This window comes from Choloepus didactylus, chromosome 9, assembly GCF_015220235.1.
Source record: "Choloepus didactylus isolate mChoDid1 chromosome 9, mChoDid1.pri, whole genome shotgun sequence".
Lineage (NCBI taxonomy): Eukaryota > Metazoa > Chordata > Mammalia > Pilosa > Megalonychidae > Choloepus > Choloepus didactylus.
The window spans coordinates 107,795,843-107,809,701 of NC_051315.1; the positions used below are offsets into that span (position 1 = coordinate 107,795,843).

The 13,859-nt window shown below is 38.0% G+C and overlaps 1 protein-coding gene across 1 annotated transcript in view; it reads right to left on the reverse strand.

Moving 5' to 3' along the window:
• ABCA12 (ATP binding cassette subfamily A member 12) overlaps window positions 1–13,859 on the reverse strand; it is a 176,230-nt gene that overhangs the window by 110,888 nt on the left and 51,483 nt on the right. Inside the window, exons 3-4 of the mRNA XM_037849707.1 lie at window positions 10,679–10,832; window positions 822–913 (exon numbers count right to left, since the gene is read on the reverse strand). Coding sequence (XP_037705635.1) covers window positions 822–913; window positions 10,679–10,832 — 246 coding nt within the window. The remainder of the gene's footprint in view (window positions 1–821; window positions 914–10,678; window positions 10,833–13,859) is intronic.

Here is a 13,859-nt window from a genome sequence, read left to right on the forward strand (position 1 = left end):
TGTATGTGAGCTCCATGAAAACAGCTCCATAAAAACATATTATTTTGTTCACTAATATAGCCCCAATACTTGAACAGTGCCTAGATGATAACAGGCACCCCATAAATATTTGATGAATAAATGCAAGAGATTTCTGCTCTTTCAAGATGTAGCTTCTCAATTTGTAGCTTCAAATCAGTGTTTATCAAGACCACGTGCATCAGAATCACTTTGGCATAAAACTCAAGAGCCTGTACTTTTAAGGAGCTCCTTAGGAGAGTCTTCTGCATGCTAAAATTTGAGTCACTAGCCTTGATGTGAAGCAAATACATGATCCCACAGAATTATTATGATACTGAGCATTGAATGGGAGGAAGAAGAGGATGGCAAAAAGAGTACTGGCCTGGCAGTCACTCTAGTCCCCATAGACACAACACTTAACCTGTTTTGGGCCTCATATTCCTCATTCGAATAATGGAAAGTCTGGACAAAGTTTGGAGATTCCTTCCAGTAATTTTTATCACCAGTCTTTCTAACTATCCTACCCTCAACTAATTGGAGATAACAAAAGAGTTTCTAATTAGCTCTGGGAAAGGGTGCAATCCTCCACATCATATTATTCCAGTGTCGGTTTCTTGCACCCATAGGGTATTTCAATTAAGAACTTAATTTGTAATTATTCTCGAGAATTTTGAATAATTGTACCACCATACCTGGCAAACATTTAGATCACTTAGGAATATTCTAGGAATTCGTATTTGTTTGAAAAGTTTAAAGTATAAACCTTTTAAAGATTAGAACTTTGCTGGTTGTTCTAAACTCTACAGAAGAGAATAGCTTACCCAGCGTTGTGTGCCTTCTTTCTGGAACTTCAGTGCTCTGAAGTGATAAATCTCTGCCCTTCTCCAGGTTGGATGGGTTTCTCAGAAGTTCACTGGAGAAGAAAAACCAAGAACGCTATAACTTCATCCACATTAATTTCAGTTAATTACAGCGAGCTATTGCATGACAGATTCCAGCACTTCCCTAGGACTTTAAAATTTTAATCTAGTTTCTAGGATCTTAATGGAAGAACTCATCTAACCACAACACCAATGAATACGTAAGGTCTACTACAAAGTAAATTTTTATTCAGTGAAAACAGCCTATCCTGAGGTTTGAAAATACTTATTTTTACTTTAATCATGTAGAAAGGGAATTATTTTAAAAAGACTTTAGAGCTAAATATTGAAAGTATTTATGATAATTTTTTTCTTTTAAAAAGATGACAGATCCCAAATGGATGAGAGACTGAGATGTTTTGGAGACTGAAATAAAGGTCTGCTTATTTCTCAACATTAAAAGAAAAGCAAGTTTTCTATGTTAAATTATAAATGGCATTTTGAAGGTTGTGAAAGATGAATGCTTGCAAAATAGATTCAAGGAAGAAAGAAAGAATATGCATTTATTGAGTCTGTACCAAGCACTGTGATTACTGGAGTTAAAGGAAAAACTATATAAGCAGATTTTCAGTTGTAATGAATGTGCTGACATAGAAACAATAGGTATTGTGGTACCAACAATCCTACACAATGTGATCCCACCAATTTTTGGAAGAAAACATTATTGGACCTTTCCACAATCTAGTAACCCAATTTTTTAAAAAAATCACTTGCTGCTTAGTTCATTGTCACTAAAATAGAGGTGATATTTTTCCTGAAAACCGGATGTACCTAAGGTAAGTGTCTGAATGCCTGGATGTGAAAATGTTTCAGAATTCCTACAAGTTGGTGAATTTTGTATAGAGATTTATGAAAGAGCTTAATTAAGATATATAAAGATGAAAATAGTTACTATTGGGAAAGCAAGAAGTTCTGCTTGCTATGGAGGTTAAATTTGACTTCTTCCTCTTTAGAAACAAGATCTGAATCTTGGTTATAGGATTTTTGTGATTTAAATTTGGAGAAAATCTTGGGTTTTTTGGAATGACCTTTTAATAAAAATAATGAGAGGTAATATTTGTTTTCATTCCCTGGTGTTTTCCCAATATTCTACATAAAATGTACTGGTTGTTCCCAAAGTTCTGCATACTTAATGTATATTTGAATTATTCATGATCATGACTATATTCCCCTAAATTTTTTACATTCCTTATGCTGACTACTTTGGACGGGAAAACTGTTCAGATAAAAATAAAATCTGACCTAAACCTTTTTACTTCTCTCAGGCAGAAGTTTTAGAAAGTTTGAGGAAGTCAGCTTCATTTTTCTTTTTCTCAATACTTTTTAGTTCAGCTTGAAATACTATAAGGAAGACTACTGAATATCAACACATTTTGAAAATAAAAGGAAAAACTGCCTTCGTAAAAATTTGAAGAAATAGGGACAGAGACAAAAACCAGAGGGAGAATGACATAGATTAAAGTGAGCAGAGAAGGAGCAGAGAAAACAGGGACTGAATAATAAGTGGGAGTGAGGGAGAGAAAACAGGAAGACGAGGCAATAGGAAACTAAGTAAGTGTGTGCTTGGAGAAGCAAAAGCTGCATCTGCTTTGCAGAGGTCACCTTACCCATCTTCTCACATTCAGATAAAAGGCCTAAAACCACCCCAGCAAACAAGAAGAGATACATTCTTTCTCTTCCCAGTTTCAGTGACTTAGCAAGCAGAGGCCTTAGCATGTCTGCCTTTACTCAACAGTGAAATGACTGCTTCCAGACAAAGAACTTTCCTCGGGGCTTCTCCTTGACCCTGCAGTTCCCATTTCCTCAACCAGGAAGTGTCCACTGTTACGTGGTTACCTACAGATTCCATGTTATGTACGTGGGGGTGGGAGGGTCCACCTCTCTTTTACAAGGTCTCCACATGCTTTCCTGCAGGGGTCAGGGCTTGGAGCGTCATGTGCTTCTCTCCCCAAAGGTTTTCCCCAATCAATTTTATTTTGAGCTTGTAATGTGCGGAGCAGGGACATGTGTCTACACTCCCATTACACAAAAAATATTTTCTTTAAACTCTTAAAACAGAAACCACAAACTAAATTTACAACAGAGAGCCTTGTGGGTAAACAGATGAATTAAAGCTATAAGTTGAAATAAAGCTTACTTCCCCTCAGTAAAGATAATTAATTCTATTAACTCCCTATGAAATTTCTAAGGATAGCCTCAGTAAGGCAGCCTGTCTTACTGGGTTAACGGTATTCTCCAAACTTTCTAATGAACACAATCACACTTATAAACAAAGCACTATATGCTTCTTAGGGCTATAGGTGAGAAACCATCGCATTATTTCACACAATTCAAGCACTTGGTACATGCTTATTTTATACCATATGTTACATGAATTCTGTTTGTCTGTCTTTCCCGTTCTCCTTTCCAGGCTGTGACATCTTTGGAACCCAGCACCATATCTCCTTCATCTTTATAGTCCCAACACCTAGCCCAGTACTGAATCATAAGATCTGATGGCTGATAAATCAGGAAAGAAGATATTGCTGGGATGTGGCCGAAAGAGCTTTGGCATTAGTCGATACCTTTGGAATTCTAGCTCTGCCTCTTCCTAAAAGATTCAGCTACTGTCTCAATCTGCAAATTAGAAATAATAACACATAGCATGCCAAGTTGCTTAAGTATTATATGGGATATGTGTATCAAGTGCCCATCTTGCCCGGGCATAGTAGGCACTCACCAGTATTAGTTCTTTGTCGAAGGTTTCGCCATCAGTATGGAGCCAAAGCCCCATATTTATGCTTCCTTGTTCCACAAGTAATCCCTCCAGAATACTAGAAACTTCATGAAATCTTGACCCTAAAGGGATGCATCCCCATTATTTTATAGATCTGGGACCTGAAGCATTGGTTGATGAGGTGGGAATAAGAGGGTTTTGCAACCCCCTCTTCATTTTATGGGTTTATTTAATTTCTTTATATGTTTACTTATAAAAGGAGTTTTTCATTTGTAGTAGTGATCAATTTTTCCCTTCTTAGACTATAAGATTCTTGAGAAAAGTCTACAGTGCACTGTAATGGCAGGTGGTAGGGAGTTTAGCAAGTAACAAACACTGAATACTTGATAATAAAGGATATCACTAAAAGCAACTGAGAGCTGAGGAAGAATCTTTTTCTAAATGGTCTTGGCCTGCTCTTCATTGTAGCATATATGGTTCTGCAAATGGCCTTGTAGGAAGAAACACCCAAGGATGGCACCACAGACACAAAGGTATAACGTTACACTGTAGCTACCAAATTTATTAATTCATTCCTTCACCAACATTTATTAAATCCCACCCTATGCCATTTTGGGGCTAGACTCATAGCAGAAATGAACAATAATGTAATACAATGGGGAAATCAAATAAGAAAAACAGGGATAGCAAAATGTCAGTAGTGAGAGTTAAATAAGGACATGCAGAGGGGACTAAGAAAACACAGAAGAGGGGCCCTAAATCAGAGTTATCATTTGTGTTTCTTACACAGAATACTCCTTAAAATAACAGGCTTAATTTAAGCCACTCATCACCTTAAAGTCTTTTCCTTCATCCTTTCACCAGACCAGTGGTTCTCGATAGGGTAAATTTTGCTGCCAGGGGACATCTGACAATGTCTGTAGATGTCTTTTGTCATAACTGGAGGGAGTGTGCTACTGGCATCTAGCGGGTAGAGGCCAGGGATGTTGCTGCACAACCTAAAATGCAGCACCTCTCAACCAAGTATTTTCCAGCTCCAGGTATCAATTTTGCCTAGATTAAGAACCCTGTGGTAGCTATGACAGATAAGTGAAATTATTCAATGATGGCTCAGCCCCATTCCCACTTCCCAGAACCAACTCAAGAGGCTTCAAAATCCTATTCAGAAACTCCAAAAGCTCCATAGAAGTCTCAGAGAATCCATCCCACACTGGATCCCTTGTGAGGTACATTAAAGCATTATACAAAGCTGAGTTGTTACTGGAATTCAGCATTTGGGCCTACCTGAATCTAGAAATTTCAGCTCTCAGAGTGAGCCAAGAAAGCCTAAATCACTGGTCCATGGCATCATTAAGCTAACTTTTATTGGACCCAACTGCACATACAGTATGATGAAGATGGCTAAGTGTTCTGCCTTAGGGACATTTATGGGGCTCTCTAATTTGGAGTGGACTTCAAGGGAAATATCTTGGATTTACAAATTCCATCATGCTGGGAGGAAAACAAGGCTCTGAATGGATCTTGCTTCTTCTCAGACATGTCTACTAACAGTTACATTTTGGAAATGTCACATTTACAGATATCATTGTAAGAGGAGAAGTTATGTGCTGGGTGTCATTGTGTTTCCTGTGAGCAGGAAAGATTACCTGTGTAGGTGGTATCCAAGTGTGCCCTGGTGAATTCTGTCTATAAAAGGAATTTCTACCAGGAGAGAGACATATGGTAAATCTGGGAAAGAAAATTCTGACAATTCCTTTTTTGTCTCTAACCTTTAAATATTTTTTCTTTTAGCCTAGAATTATAATTATACCATTTTGTAGTGACACCTGGAAAGAAGATGTGAGACATGCTCCAGGTCTAGGTCTGAACCCAGCTCCAGCTGACATTCATTACTGACTTTTAAACCACAATTAAGGACGCTACAGTGGCCATCAATGCCCCCTCAGTGATTTATTTGAGGCTGTCCATCCTAGCCCCAAGGGGAAAATCATTCATAGGAGACTTTTAATTGTTTTCACTGTTTTCTTGTATTTCATCCTGGCCTTCATTCCTCAGGAGTGTTCCATGCTCCAGAGGTAATCTCAGCCTGCCCATGGTCAAAACGTCTCTCTCTTCCATGCTGTTTTTCCAGGCCTTCGCCATGCAGCTCACTTACCAATCCAACAATCTACATCAAATAAGATGGTAAGATTTAGAAATGCCTTCATATGTTGCCCTGCCTAAGGTTTTTTTTGTGTCTTAGGTGGTGCTTTGGAGATGTAATATATGCCTGAACTGTATTTCTAAAAGTATAATTTAAAGGCACTATGGTGGGTAGATGAGGAAATGTTTAGGGGTACATATGTGTCAGGGACATGCAGGCTGTGGGGGAGGAGATGAAATCACAGTATCTTTCAGATGACACCGTATAGATGATATTCCACCCAGCCCTGGGACAAGAAGATTAACTTGGCAACACTGCAAGGAAGTGTGTAATTTTTCAATCAATAGAAAAACTATCTGCATATTCCTAAGTCTACACCACTTCTATCTATAGAGGGCTTCTATCTATAGTTCTCTTTCTGTGATTCTTTCTCCTTGGACTATCTCAAATATACCTTTGTCTAGTCCAGTAGCCACTACCCTAACTGTCCTTTATGACTTCACACTTAAAGAGTTCTCTGGGAGAACAAAAAATTAACTACACTCCAATAATACAACAAACAGTAAGCTCTACAGTTCTCAGGGAGAAACCACATCTTATGGTGCCTGTGTAACTATTAAATATCCAACACATTTGCTATGTTACATAGTAATTTATCTGTTTATTTGTCTCCTCATCTCTTCCACTAGATTACAAGTTTACACAGGGTATGGAATGTACCTTTTTGATCTCTGTAAATATGAAGACTTGGAAAGTCTCCAGCACATTGTACACATCCAATACATTCTTACTGAATGAACTAACAGTTTTGCCTGCATGGCAGTTCAGACATTCTTCTACTTTGTTTTTTGAAAAACGAGATTTTACCCATTTTTTTACACTAATCCTAGCTAAAATGATTAATAAATGGTTATAAATTACTCTGAAATTAATACAATAGGAGATCTTTGCATCCTATCCCATCTTTATATGCCAAATGATCACAAATACCTTTCCTACTTCTACCTGGCTTGCATTCCCAATGCTACCTAGGTCATTTTCCAGGCTCAGTCATATTTTTCAGTACTGAACAAAAGCCTTGGTATTTTAAAATTATCCCTAAATAAAATCTGATTCACTATGCTTCCAGTTCTGCTGGAGCCATGCAACAGGAGCAGAGGGTCATGGACGAGTGTCAACATGACAGAAATATGAGCAAATCCAGAGAGGCAATTACCCCACAGGATCTGCTGGAATACTGAATTGCCTCTCCGAATAACAACCTGTAAGCTCTGGGGGATGACCTTCACCATTTGCCAACCCTGCGACCAATGGCAGAGCCAGCAGCTCCTGCTGTTAAGGCGTTTTCATGGAGGCAGTGCAGGGAGGAGGGACAACCAGAGTGAGTCTTGAGATGTCGGATCATCCGTTGTGCAAATGAGCCAGAAAACCATAAAGTAACTTTTCTTTTTTCAGACAGCTGGTTAGAGTTGATGCTGAAGACAATACTGTCTTTGTTTAAAAGTAGCTCATGATGCTTGAATGGGTCTGGAAAGAAGTAAGGAATTTGCCAGGTGGTTCAACTGAGAAGCAGAGATATTACTAGACAGAGGATGGAGTGTGTGTGGAGGCCGAAAGGATGGCTTCACATTTCCTAGCTTGATCAATGGGTAGCTGAGGATGCCATAATCCAAGAAAGGGAATGGAAAATGAGAAAAGGGGATGCACGTATAAGCTCAGTTTGGAACACAATTTTAGCTTTCTCTATATTATTGTTGTTGCTGTCATCATTGTCAACCTCAAACTGTATTTGTAAAATTCCCCTAATACATTCAGCAGATTGATTAAAAAGCCATATTTCCCTTAAAAAAAAAAAAGCAGCTTATCTTCAAGCCAATGCCTAGAAAAGTGTGAATTTAATAACCGAAGGCTGATGCCAAAGCAAAAAGGTATCAAAACACTTGACAACTGGCCAGCAAATAGCCACTGCAGTGTGATCATGCTTTTCAGAGGCAGACCCTATTAAAATAAACATGGTAGCCTCTTCTGATTTGTCAAAGATGGCATTTCTTTCCTCACAAAACAGAAAAGAAAGACTGTTTTGCTTTTCAGTGAGGCTAGGCTAGTGTATCTTCCTTCACCAAAGAGAAACAACTTAGAGGATATTTACCCAGTAACCAAGCCCCTAGTTTATTGCACAGCTATATAAAGCATAAAAGTTAATAGCATAGTGGGAAATATCATCAATGAACTTTTATCATATATAATTTAATATCATACGTAAATTAAGCTCCAATTACTTGATAGTTCAGAGAAAATACTGAGGACATGGAAAGGTTGATCTGGACAAACCACCTGGAGGTTAGAATAAAACTAAGAAAAACAGACACAAACAAATGTCTAGAGAATAATTAATAGACAATAAAAGAAACCTGGCCTTTAATCCTAGTTCCTAAACCAACTCAGTGTCTCATCTCAGGTAAAGCCATCAGTTTGGTTCTCTATTATATTAAATAGATATAATTAATATCTTGGTTCACAAATATCCACCTCAAATCTAACTTCATGAAGATTTACCTGATTAGCCCAGCTAAAAGCTCTGTTCCTACCTTAAATAAGGAGGATGTCTTGTTTTCAGCATCCTTCTCATGCCCTTCACCCATCTCCTGTTATCACTACTGAGTTAGATATTTTCCCTGCCCTGCTAGAACATAAGCACAGATTATACCTAATTCATCAATCACCAGGTCTGGGACATTTAGACCTCAACATTTGTTGAATGAGTGAGAATGCCATGATCCAACCTTGCCTCTACATGATTGATTACATGAGAGGGCAGAAGGCTCTAGTTAGCTTTGGGGTCTCCTTACAGAGATATTCAACAAGTGCTAGTTTAGATGGTGCTTATATATGCCTAAAAAATGTTATTTCTCACAGATCATATGTAATGCCATTTCCCTGGTTAAAACTTTCCAGTGGCTTCTCATTATACTAAAAATAAAATGCAAATCCCTTGTACTCTCTGTCTTCTGTGTTACTTTCCAACATATTCCCTAGCATTTTCATCATCCCATCGTTCCAGCCACGTTTGCTGACTTTCTGTTCATTTAAATGGTCAGGTTTAATTCCACTCTGGGATCATGTGCTGTTTCTCTAAGAGGCATACTCTCTTCTAGATGTTCACATCCTGGTGCTGGTTTCTTCCTGCCCTACTTTTTGGTCTCTCCACCCTATCAAAAATCTACTTCAATTCCTACCTTTCAATTTCTAACCCTTAACCTGCTTTATTTTCTTGTTAGCACACTTATCATCAGTGATTATGTGATTTATTTATTTGATTATTCACTTATAGCTTGTTCTTCAATTTAGAATGCAAATAACAGACGGGTACAGAATTGGTCTTATTTACCTCTGTATCACAGTGTCTGAATGGTGCCTGACACATAAAAGTTTTCAGTCATTATTTCTTGAATAAATTAATAAATTCATTATTAATTTTTAAGCATTATACCAAATAACTTATTGAAACAACCAAAGCACCACAAATTGACAACCCAACAATTACGTGTGTCCCAAATTGTTTCCTATGACAATCCTTGACGTATTTACATATTATACCAAAGAGTTAGCAGTTGCTTTCTAATCATATCTAATGACCAAACATCATGATGATGCTGTTAAAGGAAAAATTGTGCTACATGCCAAGGATTTCAATACTAAAATTTCTGAACCAAATACATCTGATTGTAGATACATATAATCTTTTCCTGAGAGACACTTTTCTAAAAAAAAGTCTCTAACAGAATTATCTCATGGCTGAGTCAAGATTACAAGATTGTTTTCAAGTCTCTAGACAGGTGGGCTGTGGGGGTCTCTCTAGATTTAGAATACCAGGATCATAAATTGAGGTTATAAACGGTCTAGATTCCATATCCTTATTCTTTTACTGCTTCTCACACAATAAAATAGGACAGACATTAACCTCATTTAAAAGTGGTTGCTCAATTATGTGTGTTAGGTCTGGGCCCTGGGCCCCTCCCCCATTTCCTTCTTTTGTGACGCCAGATCAGACCAGGCCTCACTCACTGCCCCCTCCCTTCCCCCACTTAGCACCACTTCCTTTGTTCGGGCCCATCACTGCCTCCCTTTCTTTCCCCCACTTCTCACGCCCTCCCTTCCCACCTCTCCTGTTTAAATGTACAAATGAGGCATTGCCAAAGTTAGAGATAAACTATGTGTAATCCCCCACTGGCCAAATCTCACATACTTTACATTTCCAAGACCCCCTGTAACCCTCTGATTGGCAGAAAGCCCTATAAAAAAGAAATCCCACCACCCAACTGCGCAGTTTTCCCTCCAAGCAATCCCTTTCTGCTAATTGGGGCCGCCCTGGAGCTTTTCTCAATAAACTTTTTATTGTTGCCTGCCATTTGGCTTTGTTGCTCATCTTTCCAATCACTTACAGTGTGTACCTTCAACTTTATTACTCTGAATTTCTAGCCCCTTAATTTCCGTATTTGCATTTTCTGGTTTTATTATATTTGGCAGTACTACAGAGAATAATATAAATGTGTAACTCTTCCAGAAGATGGTAATCCCGATACTGCCCTAAATCTTACGTGTCACTGACTATTTGAGGTGGGATAGAGAATCTCTGAGAGAAGTAAAGGAGTATTGGCTGGCCACCCAACTTAAAAAGCAAAGTTTGAATAACTCACCCAAAGTAAAGTATGCTGAATTTCACATAAACATGGCATTTCCAGCTCGTGCCCACTTGGGTCATTTAAATTTATATCTACCACATTTGTAAACAGTAAACCTAAGTTGTACATCTAACCTAAGGTGGCTTCCTGGTCACTTCATAAGGAAACAAGATACAATCTCTTAAAACAACTGGACACACTTGGGAAAGGCCCCTACCTGTTTCTAAATACTGTGTCATTAATTCCTTTCCTCCGAAGCAGATCTTGTGGCCCATAGGGTGTGTCTTTGCATTTAGAGTCCGTGTCACAGAGGAGGGTTTGCAGAAACGGGAAGAAGCCAGTACTAGGAAGGTTTCGAGGTGCCAGGTAACCTGGAATTAAAAAAATAGGAATTACATCACTATGACACATTTGCCCTGGGAAGGGAAACAAATGCAGTAACTCCATTTTGTGAAATTACCTTCTGGGTTTTTACAGTCTGTGTCCTTCAAACTAACCCCACCTCGGCAACGAACATTCATCACAGAGTGGGAGAAGGGTTGGAGGGTCTTTTGCTTACCTTGATTTTTCTGGATTTGCTAATAGTACCAAAAGATTTAAAAATGCCTGTTGGCCCATCAATTCCTCTTTCTGAGATTTAGTCTAAGGAAATGCATATGAGTCCATACAAAGATGTTTACTAGAGCATTTTAAAAATAAATCAGTCTACCCATAAGATTTAAATGCAATGTGGCAACAAAAATGTTGTCAATATTTATTTAATAATATGAGAAAATGTTTATACCACATTACCAATTTAAAAGAGTAGGTCAGAAAACAGTACAGAATAATTTCAGTGTTACAAAAATATGAACATATATGTATATTTAAAAATCTGGAAGGATATACCACCAGAATTTTATTGACAGGTTTTTTTCCTAGATAGTATATTTTATGAGTTTTGTTTTGTTTTGTTTTAATATGTATCTTTTTTTTTTCCACAATGTATATATCTTCGTTTGTAATCAAAGTGTTTATTAATAGAGCCAATCTCCCTGATACCAGGAAACATTTTTGGTCTCCTCAAAATTTAACACAATAACTCAATTAATTATCCTATGAACATAACATTTAAAAGCCAGTAATTAACAGTGTGACTGAATAAGCCAATTTTCCTAACAACATCACAGAAAATAAGAACTGTACCAGTAAAGGTTTTTGTAATGATAACATTTGCTTTATAAAACATGATTATGGCATACACAGGAGTGAAGACAATAGGCAGCTGTGAGATACAAATCTTTTCAGCATTAGGTTTGATATAAAAACACTAGTTTCCTCTCTCTGGGATACTCTGGAGACAAAGAACTTTCAAAAAAGGCAAATTTAGATACAACGAAGGAATTACCATACAGAAGACAAAACCTTAACTTCTCCATGAATCTGGAAATCAGTTAAGAAGAATGTCACTACAGGCCTGTTTTCATTTTAAAGAGAAAAAATTTGTTAAATAGTAAGAGCAAAATAACTAAGTATACACTAATATGTAAGCAAAGAACATGATAAATAGAAATCTGATAAAAGTAACAAATACAGATCTGTGTAAAGAAAGAAAGCTGGAAATAAAAGGGAGGAGGTGATAGGAAAGTTGGGCAGAAGATAAGTAAAGAAGGAAAAAAAAGAGAGGCAGAGATTGGAAGATGATATGCTGCTGCCTTTGAAGGTGGAGGTTGAGGCCAAACTCCAAGAAATGCCGAAAGCCTCTAGAATCTAGAAAAGGAAAGAAAGCAAATTCTCCTCTAGAGCCTGCACAAGGGACACAGCCCTGCCGACACCTTGATTTTAGCCCACTGAGAATAATTTTGGACTGCCGACATCCAGAACTGTAAGACAATAAATTTGGGTTGTTTTATACCAGTAAGTTTGTTACAGCAGCCATGGGAAACAAACACAGAAACTAATATGAGTATGAATGAAATTTTGAAAACTTATAAGTCCGAGAGATCTTAAGCCCACCAAATTATTCACTGCCACCTTCCAAGCAGCCCCTCTTTCTGATACTAGAGGGCCAGTGCTCCTCCTTCTTTTAAATCCAAGTTGAAATTGCAGTCAACCAACAATAATTCCCTTCAGTGTTCTTTTTATTATAGTTCAATTCCTCAAATAATCCAGAGAGGAGTAATCAAATTGCCTGTTGGCTTTTCACATCATCCTTCTATAACAGAATTCTGCCACCGTGAACTGCAGATAGCAAGCTCTTTACAATTCCGTAGTGGAATTTCACCACTAATGGAACCTGTCCCGTTATATGGTCCCGACTGCAGTGGCTCACTTGGGATGTGGATCCGCAAATGGGCTGGTTCTGACTCCATCTCAAAAGCATCCTGTGGCTCATCTGAACGGGAGGCAGAGAGAAGAGCAAGAGAAAAAGATGGCCCCACCTTTAGCAAGAGCCCTCAGCTCTAGGCCGCTCATCAGGGTGACGGCATAGCTGAGCCAGGCAGTGCTGAAAACAACCAAAGCTCAGAAGAAGCCACACTGCAAAACCAAGAGAGGGAAAACAGCAAACAGATGCCATCAGAAGAAGAGCTGGGGAGCAGTGGCCCTTTATATCTGATGTTACCCTTCCTGGCATCAATCACAATTTGCAAATTATTTGAGAGGAAATTGAAAGAATTACGTTCTACTGCTAACATGCTCTGATGTGATTAACTATAGATACGTCCTTTTTATGGGAGAATTCATCCTAGGGTTTCTTTGAAACAGTTCTTTGATAGCAGAGGTTTGATTTATTAACATGGGACCATGCAAATGAGGAATTTGTTCAGGAGTGCCCAAGTTTCAGTTAGCACGGCACCGTTAAAGCAACGACTGCCTCTGTTATTGATTTTACCATCACTTAACAACAATAATGATTTATTAAAAGGTCCTATGCTAGGCATTTAACATACATTTACATCATTCATCCTTCCTTGATATCCACAATATACTTTCCCACGCACATCAAGTTTTCACCAAATCTGGAAATCTTTTTAAACTAACCAGATAGAATTAAATAGAAATAAATTCAGTGTAGCTTCTTGTTAAAAAAAGAAATGGACATCTCAATCTTCTGCCCATCTTTGTTATGTGTCCAAGAAAGTTACTCAGGGCAATGGTGGAATCAAACTGTCAAACATTTTAAAGAGCTGCTAATTTTAACTTGAACTCATTCTATTCTGAAGATGCCTCTGACACTTTCTGGTTCCAAAATTATGTTTCCACTTATATCCCAAATGCTATGATAAAGGAAGAAGAGAAATATTTTTCTATCTTTCATAAAACTAGCAGGCAGCAAGCATGGAGCACCTAAAACCAAGGCTTACAATCAGTTGCACATGCTCACAGCCGAAGTTTAGAGTTAAGACTACAAGTAGCAG